At 36.3% G+C, this 27,254-nt stretch overlaps 2 protein-coding genes across 2 annotated transcripts in view; one reads left to right on the top strand and one right to left on the bottom strand.

Moving 5' to 3' along the window:
- Nucleotides 1-21,032, bottom strand: part of LOC128550587 (uncharacterized) — a 30,457-nt gene extending 9,425 nt beyond the window's left edge. The window contains exon 1 of the mRNA XM_053529860.1: nucleotides 19,668-21,032. Coding sequence (XP_053385835.1) covers nucleotides 19,668-21,032 — 1,365 coding nt within the window. The remainder of the gene's footprint in view (nucleotides 1-19,667) is intronic.
- LOC123538885 (galactose-3-O-sulfotransferase 2-like) lies at nucleotides 1,050-27,020 on the top strand. Its single transcript, XM_045323292.2, has 3 exons — nucleotides 1,050-1,255; nucleotides 21,612-21,688; nucleotides 24,287-27,020. Exons 2-3 carry the CDS (start codon nucleotides 21,648-21,650, stop codon nucleotides 25,506-25,508), a joined length of 1,263 nt encoding a protein of 420 aa, XP_045179227.2. The 5' UTR covers nucleotides 1,050-1,255; nucleotides 21,612-21,647; the 3' UTR covers nucleotides 25,509-27,020.
- Nucleotides 27,021-27,254: the final 234 nt, after the last annotated feature.

Here is a 27,254-nt window from a genome sequence, read left to right as displayed (position 1 = left end):
TGTGTTGTTCACTATCTCTCATTATATAAAGATATAAATAAGTACGTAGAACTCAGAGAATGGGATGTCCCTGCAAAGAATGTGAATATATTACATTCTTTTTGAAAATCCATTTATTTAATTTAGTGCGTTGTTATGACAAATATACCAGTTAAATACTAGTAAACAAAGGATCGATTTTTGTGAATGGTGCTTGTCCAGTTACTCTTAAAAATCAACAGCACTTGTGAATAATCCCGTGTCATAAACTTGCCAGAGGATAACTGAAATATAATACTAATCTAGTGTAAGTTTCTCAAGCTTTCGTAAAGAAGAATGGTTAGCAAAGTATAACCACTTAATGTTACTTACATGTACTTTATAATATGAGCCGCGCCATGAGAAAACCAACATAGTGGGTGTGCGATCAGCATGGATCCAGACCAGCCTGCGCATCCGCGCAGTCTGGTCAGGATCCATGCTGTTCGCTTTTAAAGCCTACTGCAATTAGAGAAACCATTAGTGAACAGCATGGATCCTGACCAGACTGCGCGGATGCGCAGGCTGGTCTGGATCCATGCTGGTCGCAAACCCACTATGTTGGTTTTCTCATGACACGGCTCATATAAGTTTACATATCATTTTTTTGGTGAAAAAAATTAAACTATATTTTTATCAAAACAACCTTTAAGTAACTGCTGATAAACTATGATGTTTCGAGAAAAAATGAAATTTACGAACGTAAAACATACATATTATAGTTCGATAAAGAAATAAATTTAGGTCTTAAACTCGCGCATTGTTTCTAGTGCGTATTACGCGTGAATTCGTCCTACCCGTACAAAAGTGATTTCACAGTAGAAAGAAAGTACACTGTTAAAGTACCCATCCAATTGATACACTCTTGTATACATATGACATTTTTATGTGTGTGTATTTTAGAAATGCAAACGACAGTAATTGAATCTGCTTTAAATGATAAAGAAGAAAGATTGAATTGGCTCAGTGATCTTTAATAGCAAGGTTTCATGTTTCATCCATAATTTTTTGACCTTTATAAAAATTTGGTAGTAATATTACGTGTTTAAGCGGCTTGATTTTTTTATACTTATTTTACTTCAGTGAGATAGATTTAACAGGAAAAAATATCTGGAAATACGCAATAAATGAATTGATCAGTTTTATCTATGTTAAGATTGTGTATGAAAACATCGATTATGAATGGTGAATGGAACGAACAAATATCTTTATAGTATTGAAAAATATTGTTGACCAGGTAAGTTATGATTTAAACAGTATTATCTTAATAATTTATGAAATATAAATATAAAACCATATTTGAAAACATATCTTGTCGAAAGTATTGATCCAGTCACTAGCCATAGCATCGCTATATTATGTAATAACATCGAGTACGCAAGAAGCAAACCAGTGAATTTAAGCAAGCTGTGGAACTTTTTTTTACCATAGTAGCTAAATTATATGATCTTTCCTTTAACTGAAATTAATTTTTACCTCCTTACCTCAGCCTAAATGAAAGTTGTTTTTTTCCCAATCAACCAATCAAAATTCTTTATGGACAAATAAAGTTATTCAACAACGTGACTTGATGCGCTGAAAGCAGTACATTGTATTCATGTTTGCTGATGAAATTAAAAATTTAAGAAACAAAAACATGAATGTGATTACGGTGTTCCGTTTGGACATTCGTGACTTTTTATTTAATACTAAATCGCGATTCACGATGGTACGATGACAAAAACGCGATGGCGCGATGGCACCATGATGAAACAACGATGGCAAGATGGTGAAAACGCGATGGCACGATGATGAAATCGCGATGGTGCGATGGTACGATGGTGAAATGTCGATGTAATATCGCGTTTTCATCATCGTACCATCGCGTTTTTACCATCGCACCATCGTGCCATCCCGTTTTCACCATCGTATCATCGCGTTTCCACCATCGTGCCATCGCGTTATCATCATCGTAACGTTGTGGTTTCACCATCGTATCATCGCGTTTTCACCATCGTACCATCGCGTTTTCACCATCGTGCCATCGCGTTATCATGATCGTACCATCGTGGTTTTACCATCGTACCATCGCGTTTTCACCATCGTACCATCGCGTTTTCACCATCGTACCATCGCCTTCCTGTTAGAAATGCGTAGTCCCATACACTTGTATGTTTGTCAACAATAGATGAATGTATCTCAATGTATTTTGTATGAAGAAATTTACCATTTAGATTCTGCTGTTTTGCAAAATGTTTTACAAAATGTTCAGTGCTCAGTTCATTAAAACTGTAAAATCTTCAAGGCCACGTCCTTTGTATTTTATGTATGCATGAAAGTAAATAAAAAGCTGGGTGTAATAGTCACATGGTATTATTCAAACTCAGCTTATTCTTGTTAGGATATAGAAGGTACATAGTGCAATGTGAAAATGAGATTGTATCAAGCCTGTATTTTACTGACACATGTACTGTACCACTGCGCATGATCACCGGAAGGCGATGGTACGATGGTGAAAATGCGATGGTACGATGGTGATAACGCGATGGCACGATGGTGAAACCACGATGTTACGATGATGATAACGCGATGGTACGATGGTGAAAACGCGATGGTACGATGATGAAAACGTGATATTACATCGACATTTCACCATCGTACCATCGCACCGTCGCGATTTCATCATCGTGTCATCGCGTTTTCACCATCGTACCATCATCGTTGTTTCATCATCGTGCCACCGCGCCATCGCGTTTTCGTCATCGTACCATCGTGCATCGCGGTTTAGTATTAAATAAAAAGTCACGTTTGTCCAAACGGAACACCGTATTACGATTGCCATGTAAAATGCAGGAAATTAGATGTTGTTTTACTAGACGCGGAAAATATCGACTAAAATTACAATGAAGTTAACAAATAGTTTTTGATATTTTGCAGTTCTAGGAGCACGATAATTAATGTAAGTTTTCCTTTAATGTCAAAGCGTAACATTTCAGCAAATTAGGTGTGATGAGCTTTCAACCTTTACACTCTGCTTAAACCAAGTTTTACAAGAACGTATGTTGCTGCAAAATGCAGCAAAAGGAAACTCCGCGCCAAAGAAAGCAGTCTATGTAGTACTGATAGAACAAGAGGTGATATAATATAAGCACTAAGAATCTAGTTAGACAGGGAAATCCAAAAATGGTGAGGTGTGAGGGAATCATTTGAGTCGCACCATGAGAAAACCAACATCCGCGCAGTCTGGTCAGGATCCGTGCTGTTCGCTAACGGTTTCTCTAATTGTAATAGGTTTTGAAAGCGGACAGCATGGATCCTGACCAGACTGTGCGGATGTTGGTTTTCTCATGGTGCGGCTCAGTAATTTTATCCCTGCATGTACCTGATCCTATGCGAACAAAACTAAAGAATCACCAATATGTTAATCTTGCTATGTTGCTTAAAGGTGGTGACCTATTATCCCGGCATGAGGATGACTGTATTTTGAGAGTTAGTGATAACAGTCCTTTGCAAACTTTTAATGGTGGGAATACGCTTAAAAAATTAGTCGGACCCTCGACTGATGCATTTTTGTCGAGCCCGCTTGCGGAAGCAGACATAGTTGTCCAGTTGGCCGTTCGGTGTACGTACGTGCGTGAGTTAGTGCGTGCGCGCATGCGTGAGTTAGTGCGTGCACGCGTGCGTACGTCTGTGTTTGACATACATGGAACAATCTTGTTTATATTTGGCAAAAATGTTAATCTCAGTGAGACGGAGTGTCATGCGAAAACACCAGATTCTTACCTCAAAGGTCAAGGTATGGCTTGGCGGTCAAAGGTCATGAGAAATCTTTTCCGACCCATTACTTTGACATGCATTGACGACTAATGTTTATATTTGACATGAATGTTTAACTCCGTGAGACTTACTCTGTCTCAAAGTTCAAGGTCACAGTTACGGGTCAAAGGGCAGGCTCGACATATTGCCCGTGGGTTTCTAGTTATATATAGCAGTATATACCTGTCCGCTGATACTGCATGTATTAGTATATGTCGGTAATACGAGAAGCAACACAAAAACAAATTTGATTCAGCTGGCGTACATATGATGAACAATTTAGATTAAGGCAAGGCGCGAAGTTGTAATCATGTGGACAAATCAATGCAGACAAGTGGCTCTGACTTTTTTCATTTTCTCAGTCCTACTTTGCGGTTAAACCATCAGTATCTAGAGCGAATCTAAACAGACAGATATGTAAATAAGGATTTCAACACAGGTTTATATCAGGGGCCTAACTGTAGGCATACGCCAAATGTAAAATCTGTTTTTCCTATTACCATGGCAAGTTTAATTGTCCGCTACCTGCGTTTAATACATGTAATCAGATTCAGAGTATCCAGCAAGTAACACGTGATAGGGTACCTTTTAATGGATCCTTTCGGAGAAATAGGGACACAAAATATTATCCGAGAAATTCTGCACGTGGACGTTTTACAAATATGACAAGGCATCAAGAGGATATTTACCAATTAGCAACTGCAACTGTATCTTTAAAACAACTTGAAAATGATTTTTCTGTTTACACTAATAAAAACGAATCAGAATTTCTATTAAATGTTTTTAAAAACGGATTTCCATTAAATCATGAAGGTCCGTGGGAATCGGTTAAATCCAAAAAAAATGAAATCGGCAGACGGAATTCAAAACCCAACAATTATGCGTAAACAATGAGAAAACGAGGTAAACTTAGATCGCTTGGCTTGCCCATTTATCACACGGCCGATAGGAAACTCGCCTTTTGGACTGGTGTCAAAAGAGCACCTAACGAATAACTCATTTGTCATATCGGCTGGGCTCGGTAGTATACGTAATTTGATACCGCCGTTCAAATGATAGGAGTTGGGGCAGAAATGTGAACTTTTCAAATTAGATATCAGATCGAGTTTCCGATTATTGCCTGTTGTGGTTAAAGACTTTGAATTTAATTAGGTTTCAAATTTGATGTTAATTATTTTTATAAGTGCATGCCATTTGGATGTTTGGGGAGTTGCAGTATATTAGAGAACATTGCTACATCTTTAGAATTTTGCGGGCGCAGAAAGGTAAGGATTAAGCATTTAATTCATTATTGTATGGTTTCTTAGGAGGTAGCAGATCAGATACGAGCGAATGTCTCTATCGTATGCGCACTTTTAACGAAATTTAGCGCCTTAATCACCGAGTGTTCTAGTAATTAAAACAGGTTACTTGTCTCTAAGAAAAATACACGCCCTAATTATTGAAATGCAGTCAAACGTTTAAAAAGGTTTAGGGACGAATATAATTAGAGTCATCAGCGGCCGGTGTAACGTTGGAAACTGACCCCCATAGAATAATGACCCCTGGTCATTATTTTATACAGAATAATGACTCCACGGTCATAATATTTTGACTCCCCCACACGTAGAAAAATGACCCTTACATAGAATTGTGACCCCCATAGGATAATGACCCCCTTACCAAAACCCTAACCCTAACCAATCTAAGGTACACTTACAACACAATTACCCCCCACCGATAGGCATCGGAGGAGAATATGGTAATGGCACCCGTCCGTGCGTGCGCCCGTGCATAATTGATGTGACCGCAACTCCTCATTCATTATTGGACGGAATTATTGATAAAAACTTTCAGGGATCACTACTATTGATGCGTAGTTGTGCAGGAAGAAAAAAATTGGATTTGCTCCACCTGTTCGGGAGTTTCTTTTTCTTTTATATACATTTGTATATATAATATAGTGCAAATTTTGTGATCGCAACTCCTCATTCATTATTCATTCATTATAGGATTGAATCGATTCAAACTTTCAGGGGTTACTACTATTAATGCTTAGTTGTGGAGGAAGAAACAAATCTTGGATTTGCTCTACCCATTCTGGAGTTATGACCCGTTTTTAATCCCCCGCCGTGGCGGAGGGATTATAGGAATGGTCTGCGTCCGTCCTTCCGTCCGTCCGTCCTTCCGTCTGTCCTTCCGTCCGTAACACTTTCGTGTCCGCTCCATATCTCCTAAACCCCTTGAAGGATTTTCATCAAACTTGGGTCAAATGATCACCTCATCAAGACAATTTGCAGAACCCATGAGTCAGCCTTGTCGGTTCAAGGTCAAGGTCACAACTCAAGGTCAAAGGTTTGAGCCTGCCATTTTGTGTCCGCTCTATATTTCCTAAACCCCTTGAAGGAATTTTATAAAACTTGGGTCAAATGATCACTCATCAGATGATGTGCAGAAACCATGAGTCAGCCATGCCAGCTCAAGGTCAAGGTCACAACTCAGGGTCAAAGGTTTGAGCCTTCCATTTTGTGTCCGCTCTATATCTCCTAAACAACTTGGAGGAATTTTATAAAACTTGGGTCAAACGATCACCTCATCAAGACGATGTGCAGAACTTATGAGTCAGCCATGCCGGCTCAAGGTCAAAGTCACAATTGAAGGTCAAAGGTTTGAGCCTTCCATTTCGTGTCCGCTCTATATCTCCTAAACCCCTTGAAGGAATTTTATAAAACTTGGGTCAAATGATTACCTCATCAGAACGATGTGCAGAAATTATAAGTCAACCATGCCAGTTCAAGGCCAAGGTCACAACTAAGGGTAGAAGGTTTGAGCCTTCCATTTGGTGTCCACTCTGTATCTCTTAAACCCCTTGAAGGATTTTCATCCAACTTGGGTCAAATGATCACCTCATCAAGAACTCATGAGTCGGCCATGTCAACTCAAGGTCAAGGTCACAACTGAGGGCCAGAGGTTTCAGCTCTGTATCTCCTAAACCCCTTGAAGGATTTTCATGAAACTTGGGTCAAATGATCACCTCATCAAGACGTTGTGTTAAATTTATGACTGAGCCATGTCAGTTCAAGGTCAAGGTCACAGCTAAAATCAGAGGTTTACCCTTTCACTATCCATAGCAGTGGCGGGGGATTTAGCTGTCGTTCAGACTGCCTTGTTCAAATGGCATCGGGGGGAGATATGGCTGTCATTTGACTGCAGCCCTTGTTTTTTTCCTAAGAAGTGGTCCTGGCTTCCCTGGTTTCTTTAAAAACACATTACAACTTTATATGTAAATCGTGACGGGTATCGTAACAGAAACTTAGTTAACATATTGTGCAATGGCTTTGACTGTTATAAAGGGGTATAATAATTGCTCAATACGTGTTACTTAAAAGCTCTTGAAAAGTGACAAATATCAACCAAACCTCCAGGAGAATGACTATATTTCAATATTATACTGAAATATGAACATCTTATTGTCATGGGCGTCATAGGTCATAAAACGTGGGACTTCCCAACAACCGATTTGCATATTTTATGCCTTATATTGATATAATTGTTGATTTTTTTTTCAATTTGAAAACGCCTGAAAAATAACAAAAATACCTAAAATCCAAACAAGGATGTCTCTTCAACAATATACTGAAATTTGAATAGTTTCTAACGACGAGGAACGTCATAGGTAATAAAACCACTGGGCTACCTCATACCAGTTTCGCCTATGTTTGGAAATACATATAAGTGATATATAGGTGACATAATGAAGGTTCTCAAGGGTATTTGGCATCGCTTTCAGGGGTAGCATAAAATATTGTGATTTTCCACGTATAAATTGCCATTTTACAATCTTACACTCCAGAAAATGAACTATTTTACTGACAATAGCATTTTTTCGTAATGAGACCGCGAGCCCATGCTATTACGAAATAAATGCAACGTGTAGGATGCAATAAGAAAATGATGTTTCCTCTAAAATATCGGACAAAATCACCATTATTATAAGTTCCAGAGAATCTTGGAAAAGCCTTAGAAAAATAAAACTTAAGCCTATTAAAATACTTGAAGCATGAAACTTGTATAGGTAACAAAAAGATTTAGATCTAAAACATGTTCTAAACAATAAGTCATGCGCCTTTTAAAGCAGGAGTTTCGTGATCTATGTTCTAAGTATGTTCTACCGTGTACCTTGAAAGTTGCAGGGGTTCAAAGTTGCAAACGGATTCCTTTATGTATCCCCTGTCCATTAGGTCATCTGTTTCGTTTGGCAAAAGTTTGATACGGCGAAAAATTATCCCTTCGGGGAGACCTATCCGCTTTAATAAGCAAGCGCGCTACCATTGCGCCACCGATGCTCACAAAAGTGGTACGTATTTAAAAGAGGATGCGTAATTCAGCCTCAACCGGAATAGCTGGTTTTTAAGATGCGTTGTTATGCCACTACAATCCGAAGAATAGAGTGAATTAAGGTGGCTTGCCAGTCTTCTTTGACGTCGGTCGACGATACAATGGTCGAAAAGTAAAGATACCGTATTGCCCTGATATTTGTTATTCATATACAAGGACAACTTTCCTTCATTTTGTACGATTCAGATTTTTTATATTCCCTTTTTGTTTAGCAAAGGGCTGTTTCGTACAATTAATGAAACATTGAAGTATCTGGAGTAAAAATGGCGTATTGTTTTCGTTGGATTAATTTCAAAAACAACATTCGGATGCTCTTGATAAGGCGAACAGAATGATATAAGTCAATCGGAAATTTCATAACATGTCACTATGATGGGCGTTAAATGTTCTAAAAATGCGCGATTCTTTTGATCTTAGAGTAGAACCATACGAGCTTCGGTGGACGATTTGGTCGACGGAAAACGATTCAATTTACTAACGACTTACGCAGTCTTTTTGCTATGAAAATTCCAAGCAACATTTTCGTTTCTGTCGTGTTAAGCGACATGTGAAGTTTCCACTTTTCTCTATTTAATATAAAATATTTCACAAACTGCGGTAGAAACATATATTTGCATCGCGTGCATCACTAAACATCATCCGAGGTAACACAAGTATCAACGTTACAAAATCTTAATGTTATTGCTGTTTGTGAAAAAAAGATCACGGTAAGACCCTTATTTTCCATTTCATAAATTTGTTCATATCCATATTATTCATATTCAGTTTAATTTAACACCCTCTTTAAGATAGCCAGAATTGGCTAGTTTTTAGGCGGCGAGGATGCCTGGTTTTTAATCCAGTAACGCTGGTTTGCTTACCAGAACTCCTCTAGTTGAGTGGGAAACATGTGTTTCATAATTTCCAGCTTCCCCGCCCGGGTATCGAACCCGCGCCGCTGGATTAGGAGTCAACGACCTTTGCCACTCGGCAACTCCAACCAAATACCTAAGCAAAATCACTGTAAGTGACAAGTGGTTTGAATCATTTTCCGTAGGTCAAATCTCTCACCAAAGTTTGTATGGTGATGCTTTTGCTTTATTTCTAAAGGATGATCTCAATTGCTAGCAAGAAAACATGACCAGAATCATTTCAGGTGACTAATAAAAGATGATAATACACTGTTTGTAAACAAAACCAGATTATCCTCCAGCCTAAATATCGGTTCTCTCTATTTCTATAGTAACCTTATAATGACTTTGGTATATCTTCTATTATTGTAATATTTCTCTTCATGTACAACAATGATTATTCAAATAAAAACCCTTTTAAATTTCATTTTTCAGTAGATGTACGTTTTTTTCTTAGCGGGGCCTCTAAGATATACTGCTGTTGTGTCAGCTGTAGACGCAGCAGTAGCAGCAGAAACAACAACAACAACATATATAAGCAATAGAAATACGACAGTGACTTGAAATGATAAAGAGTATGTTAGTAATAGATAAGGTGGGGGTGGGGGGCGGCGGGGGGAGTCAGTATTTTATAGAAAAGGGGTCATTATTCTATATGAAATAATGATCGGTGGGTCATTATTTTTTGGGGTTATTTTTCAACGTTACACCGGCTCTGCTGTCTCATATTGTGTTGTATATTTCTTTCTGCTTTAAATCTTACTTCGGTTACTAAGTGGTAACGATGGCAGACTTTTATTGCTGCGGCGGTCCTGGCTCGATTCCCGATGTGGCGTCCTTTTGTTTTCTTTATTTGGCATTTTTGAGATAGTTTAGAAACATAAAGTCATATTCTAATATCCGTAGTTTGACCAAACTTCAATTTTGAAGAAAGATTATTTTTAGCCAAAATCTGTAGGTCAGTGCCTTTAAAATGATAACTATGTGGGGTGAAAAATTAAGACGACTGTAATAAAATCTATCTTGTCACTTTGCAACAATTTATGATAATGCTTTCAAGGTCAAAATTATTTATACATTGTATATAAAAAAGTTTTGGTCATGTTTAGTATAAAGTCTAATCTTTTTCATTTCCCTGTTTGGGGTTGTTGATACCGTGATAAACAGAATAAAAGGCAGCAAGCGGACATGTATCTGTACAAACATAATAACATAAGATTAATTAGTATAGTTGCTGTGGTGCTGACTTACTTTATAATCAAGCTAATTGCTAGCAATCATATGCTCTCAGTAAGAACCTAATTAACACCTTGGTGTGAGAAGGAAAGAAATGTTGTAGTATTTTTGCTTTCCCTGGGCATATACCATGAACTGTTTATGATTATTGCGATTATAAACAAATATGTGCAATGTTGCGCGTTTTCTTCCATTGCAGCCATAAACACAATGAATGCGAGTATAGATCGGCATATTTCATGTGCGTCTATGATTAAAGCGATCATAGATTTATGCTTTTATGGTTATTGCGATCATAAACAAATATGTGCAGTGCTGCGCGTTTATTGCGACCACAAACACAATGGGTGCAAGGTATAGATGTGCATATTCCACGTGCGTCTATGATTATGGCAATCGTAGACTGATGTGTTTATCGTTATTGTGATCATAAACAAATAAATGCAGTGTTGCGCGTTTATGGGCCCGTGCGACCAAAAACACAAGAGTGCAGTGTATAGATGGACATGACCTTTCGATCATCGGTTGGCTTTGATATTTATACATCTCTAATTAGCAAAATTTGATAACTGAGAGAGATGTCTGCGATCACATTTTCCATATATATTTTGTTCCTTCACTCTAATCCAATGTTACGTACAATAATGTTTAATTCCTGACATCTTATATGGAAGTATGTATAATAACAATAATGATAATTGTGATAGTTTGTTTGTTGTTCATTAGCAAATAATTGTGATAACATAATGTGTTTACACAGTTTTAAAGGACTCTATAGTCCTTGTCTCAATTAACAACATAGTCACATAACTTGATTTGTGATTTTAACAGGCCACTTTCAGTTACTAAGTCATACCAATATTTCTATTACATATGAGAAATGAACATGTTAAATGACACACCTTCATTCAGCATAGATAGCTGTTGTAAATACACAAATAAATACATATTATGTTGTTACAACGTCGTGTTAAAAGATCGCCACGTTCTCACTGCAGTTAAGCCGGTTTACCCCAGTCACAACAAGTTCGCTTTCAATTCGTTCTAAAAATGTAGCCGAACGGGCTCAAGCCGTGTGCCAACGGAACAGACGAAGTAGCGACGTTCTACTGTTTGTCTAAGAACTTTATGGACTGGCTCGGACGCCGTTGAACGGGAATGGTGCTCCAGAACTTTGAGCCTGCTTAAAATTTTGTGCCGATCATCCCGTCCTGCAGTTACACGGACTGATGACGTACTTAAAACGATATGGACGTACTAAGAACTGAACTGCCGTACTTCAATCGTACTAGAGACGTGGTATGACGTAATGCGATTGGACGTAAATTTCAGTTCGTGTACACACCGACCGGAGCCGTTTGTAGCTCGTTCAAACCGTTCACAGAAATACTTAACTGACCGCATTAAATCCTTAGTGCGTCGTTATTTCGTGTGAGTACGATGAAAACAAAATACTAAGTTTGCAATACTGGTCGAGAGCTCACGGACTTTTATTGCAACAATTAAGGCCAAAAGAAGTTTATACTTTTTTAGAAACAGTATTTCACATCCTCCATGAAAACCCATTTCTTAAGTGTCAAAGCCGTGCCTATCTATATTTTGTTCACTTATGTTTGTGATATGGGAGGTAAAACTCACTTGTAAAAATATTAGGGGGTAGGGTAAAGTTTACGTCTACAAGTTGCTTCACTGTTTAATTACAGTAACTATCTTATTGTCAGTAAATGTATAATTGTCAAACAATGACAGCAATAAGAAATTCATTAAAAAGGACTGAAGGGCAAACTGGATATTTAAGATCAAAGGCCAGATTTATGTTAAAATCACAAAAATTGGCACATTTGAAATTTATTTTTATTCTTAAAAAATAGTTTGTTATCATAAGTCACTCATCTTTATTTATGTAATGTGTATATATCAGCCAAAATCAGAAATGCAAATTGTATTGCAAAAAGTCAAGGTCAACCCTGATAATTGAAGGTCAAGGTTCATTTTCATGCAAAACTGTGAAAATTATTATCTTAACCTTCTTTTAATCTGTTTAATATGTCTTCACATTATTAGTCACTGAAGTTAATTCGTTTTAATGTTTGTATGTCAGGCAAAGTCACCAGTGCAGATGTAACCCCAAACTGCCAAGAGTAAAGCTAATATCAAAGGTCAAAGGTCAAATTTGTGTTAAAAATTGCACGAATAGCTTCCTGTTTGAAATATAACAGATATGTTTTCATCATTATAAGTAATTGCTCGTGGTTTATTTTAATGTATATATGTCTCACAATGTCAATAAAGAAGATATCGTCTAAAGGCAGACAAGTTCAAATGAAATATTAAGGGTCAAAGGTCATTTTCAAGTAAGATAATGAAAAATAAAGCTCTTTTACTTTTCTCTTTGTTGACAATATCCTGTCGATCTAGTCAATGATATCTGTTCATTTTAATGTATTAATGTTAGGCAATGTCTGGTATGCACATATAATTTCGAAACAATCAAGTTCAACCATAATATGAAAGGTCAAATGTCAAAAAGTGAGTAAAATGTTGCAGTAATATCACCTATTTGTAATATTTTTTATTGTTTAAATGTATTTGTTTTGTCATTTCAGTAACTGATCGTTGTTCATTTTACTGTATATATCTCAGACGAAGTCATGAAGTGAAAATAAGTCAAGGTCAAACCTGGTATTATAGGTCAGGGGTCATTTTTGTGTAAAAGATCAAAATGTAGCATACTTACTCATTAATTTGTTCATAAATAGCTTTTTGTAATAATTCACTGTTAGAAATTTATTTTAATGTATACATGTCAAGCAAGGTCAGCAATGTAGGTTTTGTCCTAAGAAGTCGAAGCCAGTCCTTTTTATCAAAGGTCAAAGGTCAAATTTGTGTGAAAATTCAGAAAAACAGCACTTTTGCAATGATTTTTCTTTATTGTTTTAGGTTTTTTTTGTCAACACAGTAACTGATCATTATTCATTTTAAAGTATATATAACAGGTGATAACAATCTTCCTTAATTATAAAAATAATAGTCAGTGTCAAACCTGACATTCAAGGTCAAAGGAGAGCGTCTTCAAGAAACTTGCCATTATGAAAAAATGGCTTGAACAAGTTGGGGAGCAAATGAAAAGATCATACGGCAAGTCTACACAGGCACCGAACGGCATAGCAGAGTAAGCATCCACCTCATGGGTAACTGCTTCTATAACCAGTAAAGATAAACTGGACAACGTTCAAAATTCAGGCCTGAGGATAAGTCTTTGAGCAATGTAAACAACTCCAATAAAGGAAATGAAAAAGACATCCAACCTTGTGCCATTAGAGACAAGACGAGAGTACAAAGCCCATAGGCAGGCAGAGAAGGCAAAGAGACTACAATCACACCCACTCTATTCAAAACTCGAGAGCAGAACAAAGAACAGACTGAAACGACAGAGTCTCAACCATATCGTCAAAGGACTGCAGAAAGGAAAAGCAGAAGCACTGGACACAGAGAAGGGCCGCTTGTGCCCGGTGAATGGTTCCTAGACAATGTGCTCCAAAGATAGATTGAGTGCCAGGAGTAAAGAAAGGGAAAACCACATCAGGCTCACCAACAATCTTTCACGCTAGAAATGATCAATGACCGCTATCCAGCACACTCTTGGGTCCAAGCATATACCGATAGATCAGTGGAAAAAGCAGTTCAGAATGCTGGGAATGGTGCCTACATCAAATTCTCTCACACTCTGTCATCCAGTCGGCAAGAGATTCTCCAACATTAGAGCCGAGACGCTAGCCCCCATTTCGGCCACACCCCAACTGTATGAGCGAGGAGAAAAGGGTCAAAATATTGTTTTCCTAACAGACTCCAAGTGAGCTCTTCAGGCTCTCTCAGCAGGTCCATCAGACATCTTAACGAGACAGCTGCTGAAAATGTGGGCATAGCCGAAAATGAAGCTGCGGACGAACTTTTGCAAAGGAAGCACCAAAAATACAGCCCCAAAACCTCCAACTTCATACAGAGAATCTCAGATTCTGCTAAAGAATAGATTGCGTCAGACTAGAAAACATAATTTGATGGCGGCTACCTGCCCAATAATAACGGTCTGCACAAGCAAATTTCCGAGAAAGCCAAACAACTATCCTCCTTTAGTGCACTGGACACTGTGGCTTGAGAAAACATATGAAGAAGCGGGGTGTTGCAAAGACACCAAAATGCCAGTGCGTATCAGAGGAACAAATACCATTACACATCCTGCAGAGCGGTTTCTATCTGGAAGAAGTACGCCAGAAAGTGTGGTCCACAGACATCCCATATGAGCTGTGGGGAAATGCCAGCGACCTGCAGAACCGGTGCAGTTCACTGCCGCATCTAGTGTCAAAGCCATGCCTATTTATATTTTGTTCTGGAAATTTGATGTAGGCACCACTCCCAGCATTCTGAACTGCTTTTTCCACTGATCCATTTTGTATATGCTTGGATCCAAGAGTGTGCTGGATAGCGGTCATTGATCATTTCTAGCGTAAGAGATTGTTGGTGAGCCTGGTGTTGTTTTCCATTTTCTTCTACTCCTGGCACCACCAATTTGATCTTTGGAGCGCATTGTCTAGGAACCCATTCACCGGGCACAAGCGGCTCTGCCTCTGCATCTAGTGCTGCTGTTTTTCCTTTCTCCAGTCCTTTGACGATATGGTTGAGACTCTGTCGAATCAGTCTGTTCTTGGTTCTGCTCTCGAGTTTTGAGTGGAGTGGGTGTGATGGTAGTCTCTTTTCCTTCTCTGCCAGCACAAGGGCTTTGTACTCTCGTCATATCTCTAATGGCTCAAGGTTGGCTGTCTGTTCCATTTCTTTTATTGGAGTTGTTTATCCTCAGGCCTAAATTTTTAACCTTGTCTAGTTTATCTTTACTGGTTTTGGAAGCAGTTACCCATGAGGTGGATGCGTGCTATGCTATGGGCCGTACGGTGCCTGTGTAGACTTACCGTAGGATCTTTTGATTTGCTCCCCAACTTGTTCAAGCCTTTTTTCATAATGGCGAGTTTCTTGAAGACCCTCTCCCTTGACCTTTAATGTCAGGTTTGACCTTGACTAATTTTTCATAATCAAGGAAGAATGATATCATCTGTTACATATACTTTAAAATGAATAATGATCAGTTACTGTGTTGACAAAAATACCTAAAACAATAAAGAAAAATCATTACAAACATGCTGTTTTAGCGAATTTTCACACAAATTTGACCTTTAACCTTTGATAAAAGGGTTGGCTTTGACCTTTTAGGGAAAACCTAACCTTTGCTAAAAGTGAATTATAACAAGAAGCTATTTTTAAACAAAGAAATGAGTAAGTATGCTACATTTTGATCTTTTACACAAAAATGACCCCTGATCTTTAATACCAGGTTTGACCTTGACATACTTTCTCTTCCATGACATCTCCTGACATATTTACAGTAAAATGAACAACGATCAGTTACTGAAATGACAAAACAAATACATTTAAAACAATAAAAATTGTTACAAATAGGTGATATTATTGCAACATTTTACTCACTTTTTGACATTTGACCTTTCATATTATGGTTGAACTTGAATGTTTTGAAATTATTTGTGCATACCAGACATCGCCTAACATTTACATATTAAAATGAGCTGATATCATGGACTAATATCGACAAGATATTGTTAACAATGAGAAAAGTTAAAGAGCTTTTTTATTTCATTCTTTTACTTGAAAATGACCTTTGACCCTTAATATTACATTTGAACTTGTCTGATTTTAGACGATATCTTTATAACTGGCATTGTGAGACATATATACATTAAAATAAATCACGAGCAGTTACTTATAATGATTAAAACACATGTGTTATATTTCAAACAGGAAGCTATTCATGCCATTTTTCACACAAATCTGACCTTTGACCCTTGATATAAGCTTTACTCTTGGCATTTTGGGGGTTACATCTGCACTGGTGACTTTATCTGACATACAAACATTAAAACGAATTAACTTCATTGACTAAAAATGTGAAAACATATATAACTGATTAAAAAAAGTTAAGGCAATAATTTTCATATTTTTGCATGAAAATGAACTTTGACCTTCAATTATCAAGGTTGACCTTGACTTTTTTGCAATAAAATTTGCATTTCTGATTTTGGCTGATATATACGCATTACATAAATAAAGATGAGTGACTTATGATAACAAACTATTTTTTAAGAATAAAAATAAATTTCAAATGTGCCAATTTTTGTGATTTTAACATAAATCTGAACTTTGACCTTGAATATCTAGTTTGCCCTTCAGTCCTTTCTAATGAATTTCTTATTGCTGTCATTGTTGTTCATATATACATTTACTGACAATCAGATAATTACTGTAATTAATCAGTGAAAAAACTTGTAGACGTAAACTTTACCCTACCCCCTAATATTTTTACAAGTGAGTTTTACCTCCCATATCACAAACATAAGTGAACAAAATATAGATAGGCACGGCTTTGACACTTAAGAAATGGGTTTTACGGAGGATATGAAATATTGTTTCCAAAAATGTATAAACTTCTTTTGGCCTCCATTGTTTCAATAAAAGTCAGTGAGCTCTCGGACTATACGTTTCTATACAGTTCTAAGTACATTTATTACGTTTGTTCGTAGTTCCTATAACGTCGATCCTGTCTGCAGTACAATTACACAATGTAGGGTATACATACAGGGCGTAGTCGAACAGGTTCAACATTTGGGCACAAGAAGCCGGAAGATGGGTGTATGTCTTCGCTTTTTTCTTCTTTGGTTTCTGACTCTGTCCTCCATCCTCAGACTTTGAGACAGAGTCGTCACAAGGTGCAGGGGACAAACTACAACGCTTTTCCTCTCGTCTTTTTCATTCAGGGGCTGGTTCAGGAGGCTTTGTGTCGGCTTCTGTTGTGCAGGAGCTATTATACGTTGGGTCCTTTACTGTTCTGTTTGGCTCCATATTTCTTTGGACGCATATTGATACTTGCCAATTACTGTGTTTTTTCTTTTGTTTAGCTTGAGAGCTTGGTGATACAAACGACAAAAAGAACAGACAAAACGTGATGGATTTTTATAGCCGTCAGACGAGACCGTTCTGAACGTACTAGGGACGAGGTGAGGACGTAAACAAAACGAGTTAAACTGTCTGTGAACAAGTTGTCAAGACTTAGTTACAAACTAGTTAGAACGTATTTGACGTACTCGAAACGAGGTAGGACTAGTTAGGAGCCGCTTTAATCTGACTACAGACGGGCTTGGACTGCTTACAAACGGTATTATTCGGCCAAAGTACAAACAATCTAGCCAGATCGCAGCCCGTTTACGATGTTTCAGGACGGGTTGGGATGTTTGTGATAGGGGGTGAAATAAATAATTTTTTATAACACATTATACGGAAACTCTTATTATAATTTTCTACAGAAATTTAGGTTGCCTCAATTTTCACCTTAAAATTATTAAGTTCAATTCCACAACCCATCGCTTACCAACGGAATTCCTCGCATATTTAAACAGTTTAAAGGAAGCTAAACAAAATCCTGTTGAGTTTTTACCAGAAAAAAGGTTCCAAACGGACTGACACTGTATTGCAATTTTAGTTTTTGACTATGAAAAATTTAATAAATATCAGTTATCATCATTATTGATCTGACTGAACTGATTAGCATCTGAATGGTATTTTTTCTTGGTACAAGTTTTTATCCACCGAAAACTGAGGAATAAAATAAGTTTCACACATATATTACACAAATTGAGAAGGTGTCGTACGCAAGTGGCAGATAAAATCAATTGCGACGCAATTGTAATGTATTTCTTGTGAAAGTCATAACTAATATAGAATTTCTAAACAAATTTAATGCATTAATTCAAAAATGTTTCAAATAAGTTTAACTTGTGTAGAAGATGTGTAGGGTCTACTTCACCTCCCTTTTTATTTATTATTCATTTACCACAATAGTTGTGCTCCATTTGCTTTCGAACTTATGAGAATATGATTGTCGTCTTGGTGCCATTTTCAATATTTCCAGTGTCAAATGTTCCATTTCGGTGGTATTTGCTTGGCAATAAACATGCTTGTTTATGCGCATTTCCCTCGGTGTAATATAAATGTCCACTCTTGTAACTTTTGTACCGGTTTTTCTGATTGCTGACAAAAGTAAAGAATTATTAACTACATAGCCTCCCCTTCAACTTAGTGCACCACTATCCCATTATTTTAGAAGTTAAGTTTTGCCTAACTCCTACAAAGCTGTTTTGTATTTTGTATTCTCTCTGCATCTTTGTTGACTTCAACATAATGCAAAAACCTAGGGCAAAAACATGTATCTATTTTTTCCTCTCTATTTTAAATGACGTAGAGGAGTAAAGTAATTGCAATAGGGTTTTTTTTCTGTTTTTCTCCTTTTTTCCCACGTAAGATTTCCCCAACATTTCTGGGAACAGGAGAATTACAAAGCTAACTCCATTTTCATTCAACGTTTCGACTATTTTTATTAGTCTTCTTCAGGAAGTAAACAAATATGATATGAAATAAACAACGTCATGAATATATGACGTCATAAAAGATGACGTTACGTTACAAACGTTTTGGCGTTAAAATTACAATGTACAATAGGCTACATAATGTTTACACAAATGTATATCTAAAGTACTGTTTAAAGTATATTATGACAAAAGTAAAATTAAAAGTGGTTATACTAAATACATAGTAAGATTATAGACATTATTTAAAACAATAATGTTAATAATCATAATAACAGTAAGTACAGGATCACAAAGATACGAAATCACTGGGTAAATTGTGTTATAGACCAAAAAAGAAAATACCAGCAAAAACAGTACTAACTGACATTAAGAAAACCACAGTTTGTGTTACATAACAGAAAACACAATGAAGTGAAGAAATTTATGAAAAAATATACATTACTTTTGAATTCATTCCTTTTGGAAAAATAGTATCTAGTTTGTGCATCCAGTAAGTTTCCTTTAGAAGCCTCCTCATATCATCATGGATAACATCAATAGGCATAAAGCTAAAGTCATTTAAGCTATGACCATTTTGATTAAAATGAATTGCTACATGACTAGAAAATGCAGGATCGATAAAACTTGTAATATCAAAACGATGTTTATTCATGCGTCTTGAAACTTGCTGGCTAGTTTGGCCTACATATTGCATTTTACACTTCTTACATGTGATTAGATATATTACATCTGAACTTTTACAAGTTGCATTATTCTTAAGCTTGAAAGTTTTCTTACACTGAAAGCTATTAAAACTATCACTTTCAGTAATGTAAGAACAATGTGAACATCTTGAACGATTACATTTAGACGAAGTAAAATTAACATCAGACAACATATGAAAGTCAGTTTTAACTAGAATGTCCTTCAAATTCTTAGGACGTTTAAAAGCCATGGTAGGATTACACAAATGTAACATTTTAACAGCAGGATTATCTGACAGCTGAAGTAAATCCCAGTATTTGTTAATAATGTTGCCAATATTAGGAAGAGATGTGTTGTACTCAACTACAAAAGGCACAATATTTTGATCTTGTTTTACAGAGGCTCTAAGTGCATCATCTTGTGACATACACATAACTTTCTCAAATGCTGTATTAATAACAGACTCTGGGTAGTTTCTAACAAGGAAGTGTTGCCGAAGCTGTTCGATATTACCAAAAAATTGATTCTCATCAGAACATATTCGGCGATACCGTTTAGCTTGACTGTAAGGTATACCATCCTTACATGCTTTAGGATGGCACGAACTATAATCAACATACTGGTGAATATTGGTAGGTTTGACATGTACATTGGTGCTGATGTTATGTTCATCATCTATACTAACATCTACATCTAAAAATGATACTTCAGATTCAGATATGTTATATGTGAACTTAATCATTGGATGAACTGTATTTAACAACTCAATAAATTTCTTAAGCTCATCTAAAGAATGACTCCAGAGCATGAAAATATCATCCAAGAATCTAAACCAAACATCCGGTTTCAACTCACAACTATTAAGAAAAGATTGTTCAAGTTTACCCATGAATAAGGAAGCAAAAGATGGAGCCATGGGACTACCCATAGCTGTCCCAGTTTTTTGTAGATAATTATCATTATTAAACTTGAAGAAGTTGTTTTCTAATACAGTTTGTATAAGTTTACATACACTGTCCACTGACAATCTACCATTATAGTTACTTTTTTCCAAAAAATATTTGCATGCTTCTATACCTTCAGTGTGTGGGATATTTGTATACAAAGAATTAACATCCAATGTAACTAGAAATGTTTTATGGTTGCTTAGTTTATGCTGTTTAAGCTTTGTAATAAAATCATTTGTGTCTTTTATATACGACGGCAGGGACTGCACAAATGGTTGCAGAATATGGTCAACGTATTTAGATATATGATCCGTGCATGAATCATATGCAGACACAATAGGTCGGCCAGGGTATCCAAGAGGTAGATTATCATCAAAAGTTTTATGGCTTTTTGGCAGTATGTAAAATTGTGGGGTCCTCAGATTTTCTGGAAAAACATCAAATTCATTCCTAATGTTAGGTTCGATGTTTTCAATTTCTTCGACACATTTGATAACGTTCTGAATAGCTGCAGGTGAGAAGTCAGTTTGTACCTTCTCATAATATTGATCATTATCCAATTGCCGTTGAACTTCTTTTACATAGTCTTCTCTATTCATAACTACTACTGAACCAGATTTATCAGCTTTTTTGATAATTATACTTGGGTCATGAGACAGGCCCTTTAAGCATGCAAGTTCATCTTGGGAAATATTTGTATGCTTGCGTTTATCTTCTGGCACATAAAAGGGGGAAAAAACCCAGTAATTATTTGTTTTTCCTAGTCACCTAATTGTCTTATCCATACTGTTTTCAATTTGTAGTTCCTTTGATGATGCGATAACACCAGAGTCATGTCCATTAAATAAGCCATTATTGCAATATCTCACATTCTTAATACATGAACACTTTTATCAATAATTTCCTCCTTTATCCGCAAGTTCCAATGAGAGCCATACTAAAAGACAAGGAACCGGAAGGCCGCCATCATTAAAGAAAAAAAGGTTTATTTGTGTGAAAAGAAACAAATGAACAAAAATGTTCATTGCGGCGGAAAGTAACGATGTGGATATAGCCTTTCTGACATTGTGCTATTTTCAAATGCCTTGCAAACTCAAAAATACTTTTTTTTATCTTATCTTATCCATTTCTAACATTCATCTCAAGCAAAGAATCAAGCTAACTTTATACTATTTCAGACAGAGAGGTGAGCGGATATTGAAAAAAGAAAGTAAATGCTACAAACAATGCATGGACGGGTCATGCAATTTACAGGGTAAGAATTCTATTTATGACTTGTTATTTACCGTTTTGAATACTGACTAATCAAAAGAAGTGAAAAAAATGTGACAAGTAGATAGGTCATTTAATAATGTGATACTACTGTATATATAGTGGGAGAAACTGGAGTAAACATCGCGTGGGTTTCATGTCAATCTACTATCTAACAATACAGGCTTACGTGTAAAATCACTTGACAATATTCTCACCAGTTATTTATGGTTTAAAAAGAAGATTAGCATAAACGTCTCATAAAATCATCGGAAGGTACAATAACTACGTCTAAAATAATATTGTAAAAACGCCTCAGTTAACTGAATATCAATTAAAAGATGTTTCATGTTCGGCGAAGTGTCGTGCACCAAAAGATGTAACATGACAGAAATACGCAACTTAGAAAACCAAATCTAGGAAAGTATATACACAGATTTTAAAAAAAGGTAACCCTGCAGAAGAAGTAATTTTGACTACATTCATTGGAACTCAGCAACATGAATACAAGCTCTGATATCCAGCAGGGAAATAAAATCTGGAAAGTAGATCCCTCGGAAGCACCGAGAACAAGGCAAATAGTGAAAATTGCAGACTCGGTTTGATTGAGTCTGTTCATGGGCGTTAATGGAAAAAGCAACACTGCCCACGCCCCCTAGCACCGGCTTAAGCAGTATTCAATCTTCAAATCTAAATGAATTGAAATCAATGATCCCGAACGACCAGAAAATATAACAACACTGAGATGAAGTCGGGGCGACTTTTTACGGCCGCCACACAGCACTTAACACCCGCTGTTGTGAAGTAAATAAAATCTGGAAAGTAGATCCCTCGGAAGCACCGAGAACAAGGCAAATAGTGAAAATTGCAGACTCGGTTTGATTGAGTCTGTTCATGGGCGGTAATGGAAAAGCAACACTGCCCACGCCCCCTTTCTAAAAATGCAGCCTGCTCACAACGTAAATCCAGCACACGAACGCGCACACGACCAAGATACACACACATCGCGCGCGCGCACACGCACGCAAACACAAAGTAAACACACAGGTACAAAACAAACAAATAAAGGAACACAGTGAGGCACCGCCTGGGAAGGTCAGTGACAAAACCACCACTGGGGAGCTTCAACCGGTTTATTGTGCACCTTACCTTACTCTTACCCCCACCATGTTCCAAAGTCACAGGACAGTGTAAATAAAAGTTATCCCCGCAAGGTGAAACCCTAACGTTCGCAAAGGCAACAGAAGGCGTGTAATTTTCAAACAAGCACAAAAATGCTTATTTATATATGTATATTTAAATGCAATCGTGAATAACCTAAAACGCATGTACTCAATGCATTTGCAGAAGACAGAGCAACAAGGGAAACACTCTTAAGGGTCCGACGAAACAGGCCAGAAGACAGCTCTTAGAACTGTCATTGGCAAACTATCGAAATAGCTCATTCCTGGTGGGATTTAAGAACTACATATCATAGAGTCCTCCATCAGTTCTGTCCGACACAATCAAAGAGGAAAGCGTAGCGTCCAACTGTAAAATACGGAAGCACAGAGGGGACATCGGATTGTTTTATTTTAATTTATGTCGTAGCCACGAGATAAAACTAAGAAAAAAACGAAAAACAAAAAATGTTATCTCGTGGCCACGAGATATAACTAAGAAAAAAAAAACAAAAAACGATTTCTTAATTCGTGACCACGAAATATAACTAAGAAAAAAACAAAAAAACGATTTTTTGCTACTTCGTGACCACAAAATATAACTAAGAAAAAAACGAAAAACGATTTTTGCTAGTTCGTGGCCACGAATTAAACAATTTTGTTTTTCGTTTTTTTCTTAGTTATATTTCGTGGCCACGAATTAGCAAAAGTCGGGGTTTTTTTTGGGTTTTTTTCTTAATTATATTTCGTGGCCACGAAGTAGCAAAAAAATCGTTTTTCATTGTTTTCTAACTTATTTTTCGTGGCCACGAATTAGCAAAATATCGTTTTTTTTCTTAGTAATATTTCGTGGCCACGAATTGGACAATAAAAATCGTTTTTTGTTTTTTTCTTAGTTTTATTTCGTGGCCACGAATTAAGAAATTGTTGTTTTTTTTTGTTGTTGTTTTGTTTTTACTTAGTTAAATCTCATGGCTACGAGATAATATTTTTTGTTTTTCGTTTTTTCTTAATTATAACTAGTGGCCACGACATAAATTAAAATAAAAAAATCCTATGTCCCCTCTATGCTTCCGTAGTAAAAGCATGCAGTGTGTCTCAAACAGTTGGATTATAAACTCTTTTAATAAAACGTTTAATGACTTTACTAAATACAATTAGAAAATTGCTATGACTCAAAATCTTACAAAGTTTGTAAACCATATCCCCATACAAAACAGGTTTTGATATACCTTCTAGCAGAAGTGTCTTTAAATTGCTATTGTATTTTAAAACCAAATCTGAATTACGATAGTAAAATTTAGCAAAATATTTACGTAACTGATAACCATTGTAGCCCTGTTGAAGAAGCTTATTTGTAATATATTGATTACGTTCATTGAAATCCTCGACATAATAAATTTAACAAATGAAATAATGTTAATAATGATGTACATTTTCAGGTGTATTGTCCTGGTTGTTTTGATAATTACCATTACAGTATTGATGGGGCAGAGCAAGACTGACTACGCCGTCTTTGTACGCTTCTATGGTACGTATTTGAACTATTCGAGGTCAAACAAATTTAACGTAACCATAGAAACTACTGGTCAGTACAAGTTACAATTTCCTACATTGAAAAGATCTGACACACGCGTAAAAACATATTCTGATAATCATCAACAACAACAACAGCAGAAACAGGAAGTGCGTCATATTGGATTCTTGAAAGTTCACAAAGCAGCAAGTTCTACTATGCAAAATATATTCTTCCGGTTTGGACTAAAACGGAATTTAACGTATGTATTTACAAAGCATCCGAATTACTTTTCTAGATCGGCCAAAATGCACTTACCATTAGTGAAACCCCGATATAGAAAAGGATATGATATCATTTGTAACCATGGTGTTTTCAATTATGACATTTACTCCTCTCTTCTACCTAAAGATACCGTTTACCTGGCTATTGTAAGGGACCCTCTTGCAGTGTTTATTTCAGCCGTTAACTATTACTCTCAGAAATCGCAACAAATTGATTACATTGTACGAATTAGAGGAAACAGGCTACAGGAACTTATTCAAAGACCAGAAGTGTATGATAGGGAATTCTTCTCGTATACTAAAAACGTGATGGCACGAGACTTTGGGTTTCCGGAAAGTAACGATCAAAGCCGAATAGAAGCGAAGCTAAAAGAATTAGATCAAATATTCAAGCTAGTTTTACTGGCTGAACATATTGAAGAGTCACTTATATTGATGAAACGGTATTTGAACTGGAAACTGCAAGACATCTTGTTTCTATCAAATAATGTTTATGGAAAGGGGCAAACAGGGGCAGATCTTACATTAAACGATACGGAAAAGTTCAAAATACGAAACCAGCTCGATTACGCTGTATACAATTTTTTCTACAAAAAATTCTGGGATCAGTATAATTCGGAATCAGACGACATTAACTCAGAAGTAAAACTTTTTAAAAATGTTCTTTTTGATCTGAATAATTTCTGCAATAACAGGGCACATGAAAACAATGGCAGTGTGCTGACAGTGGAAGAATCGAAATGGACTGAACAATTTACTGTGAAATTTGAAGACTGTAAATATATGGCCAAAGATGAGCTAAAGTTTATTACTCTGTTACGCCAAAAACAAGGAAGTGAACTACGGATTCCAACTTTTGTGTAATGATATATAATTTTAAGTATAAGACGAATGTCTATAATTATACGCTTTTATACTGGAACATTAACTAACAAACTGAGAATGTGATACTGACTAAAACGGTCACCGTGGATACTTCCATGCGTGGGAGAAACAATGATGACATGAGAGATATTTTCACGCACGGAAGATATTGATTTGCACGTGTGATATTCACATGCACAGAGATTTCTTACTTATACATAGGATTTTTTGCACGGATGGTATTTACTAGCACAGAGGATGCTAGCACGGAGGATTCCTGCTTAAAAAGAAGATTCTTGCATCGAGGAGAAGAAATTTACTTGCTTAGAGCATTTAGTTTTGCACGAAGGGTACTTACTAGCAAGGAGGATGCTAGTACGGAGGATTATTACTTACAAGGAAGATTCTTGCACCGAGGAGAGGACATTTACTTGCTTAGAGCATTTAGTTTAGCACGGAGGGTACATACTAGCAAGGAGGATACTTACTAGCACGGAAGATTCTTACTTACAAGGAAGATTCTTGCACCGAGGAGAGGACATTTACTTGCTTAGAGCATTCGGTTTTGCGCGGAGGGTACTTACAAGCACGGAGGATTCTTACTTACAAGGAAAATTCTTGCAACGAGGAGAGGACATTTACTTGTTTACAGCATTCATTTTGCATAAGGATACCAACTTTTCATTTCAAAAACCGGGGACACATTGATATATTCATATAATTGCAAAAATCATTCCAGTGGAAACAAAAAAAAATTTAAGATTAATCAAAATAAATGTTAATTGTCAGCTATTAAATACGTTTGATACCAGGGTAACATTTTATTGCTTAGATATTTGAAAGAATTTGAACAGTAAACAGCAAATTCTTTGTTATTTTGATCTGGGATTTATACAATATATGCTCACCATGAACAAATATTCAAAGGTAAACAACCTGCTGCCATATTTGTATTGTTTAAAATATGCTGCTGAGACACAGTACTGAACAGCTTTTACCATTAGCACGCATTTTGTTTACTATACAGTATTTTGTTTCATTACACGTTTTTCAGTGAATTATCGAAGTTTTATAGTAAAATATGTCAGGCATTTACACAGTGAAAAATAATTAATTCACGGGTAACAAAATTATAAAACGGGTAAATTTACTCAAAAACATGAAACAAAGATTGTTTGCTTTACACACAAGATCAGTTTATCTTTCACTTATCTTTTTTTATGTGAACTTGAAATGTTTTATTTATTTGTTTTTACATGTATAGTCTCCTACAAATCTGTAGAGATTGGCTTTGTGTTACATGTACTGTACATATTATATTTGTTCATGTGTACACTGAGTTTGATTTGAATTGAATTGAACATGAACAGCGTATTTTACATTTTCACTCGTTGCTATGCCAACCGTGAAAATATTGTATCCAGTATTCACTCGAGAAAGATATGTCAATTTTACATTGGAGCAAACGAATCTCCTGTCTCTTCAACGTATATATTTGATTTTACTATATAATACTGGATTATGTTATTAAACTTGATATGTAATAAAAATTGTTTGTTTGGATTTTTTCAAACTGGGGGTTGACTTGCTTTTTCACTTGTTCCTCTGCAATTGCATATTTCCCATTTTACACAATGTCATGTATTATTATGATGCTGTTTCACACCAGTTTATATATATTTTGGTATCTAGTACAACGACTATATGCATTGCAAGAATCATAAACATCTAAAAGATCAGGACTCT

Source organism: Mercenaria mercenaria, chromosome 18 (assembly GCF_021730395.1).
Source record: "Mercenaria mercenaria strain notata chromosome 18, MADL_Memer_1, whole genome shotgun sequence".
Lineage (NCBI taxonomy): Eukaryota > Metazoa > Mollusca > Bivalvia > Venerida > Veneridae > Mercenaria > Mercenaria mercenaria.
This window is presented reverse-complemented; position numbering and strand designations above follow the sequence as displayed.

Coding starts and splice junctions, on each gene's coding strand:
- LOC123538885 (XM_045323292.2), top strand. CDS start 21,648: ATGCTACAAACAATGCATGGACGGGTCATGCAATTTACAGG. Junction 21,689..24,286: donor CGGGTCATGCAATTTACAGG/GTAAGAATTCTA, acceptor GTACATTTTCAG/GTGTATTGTCCTGGTTGTTT.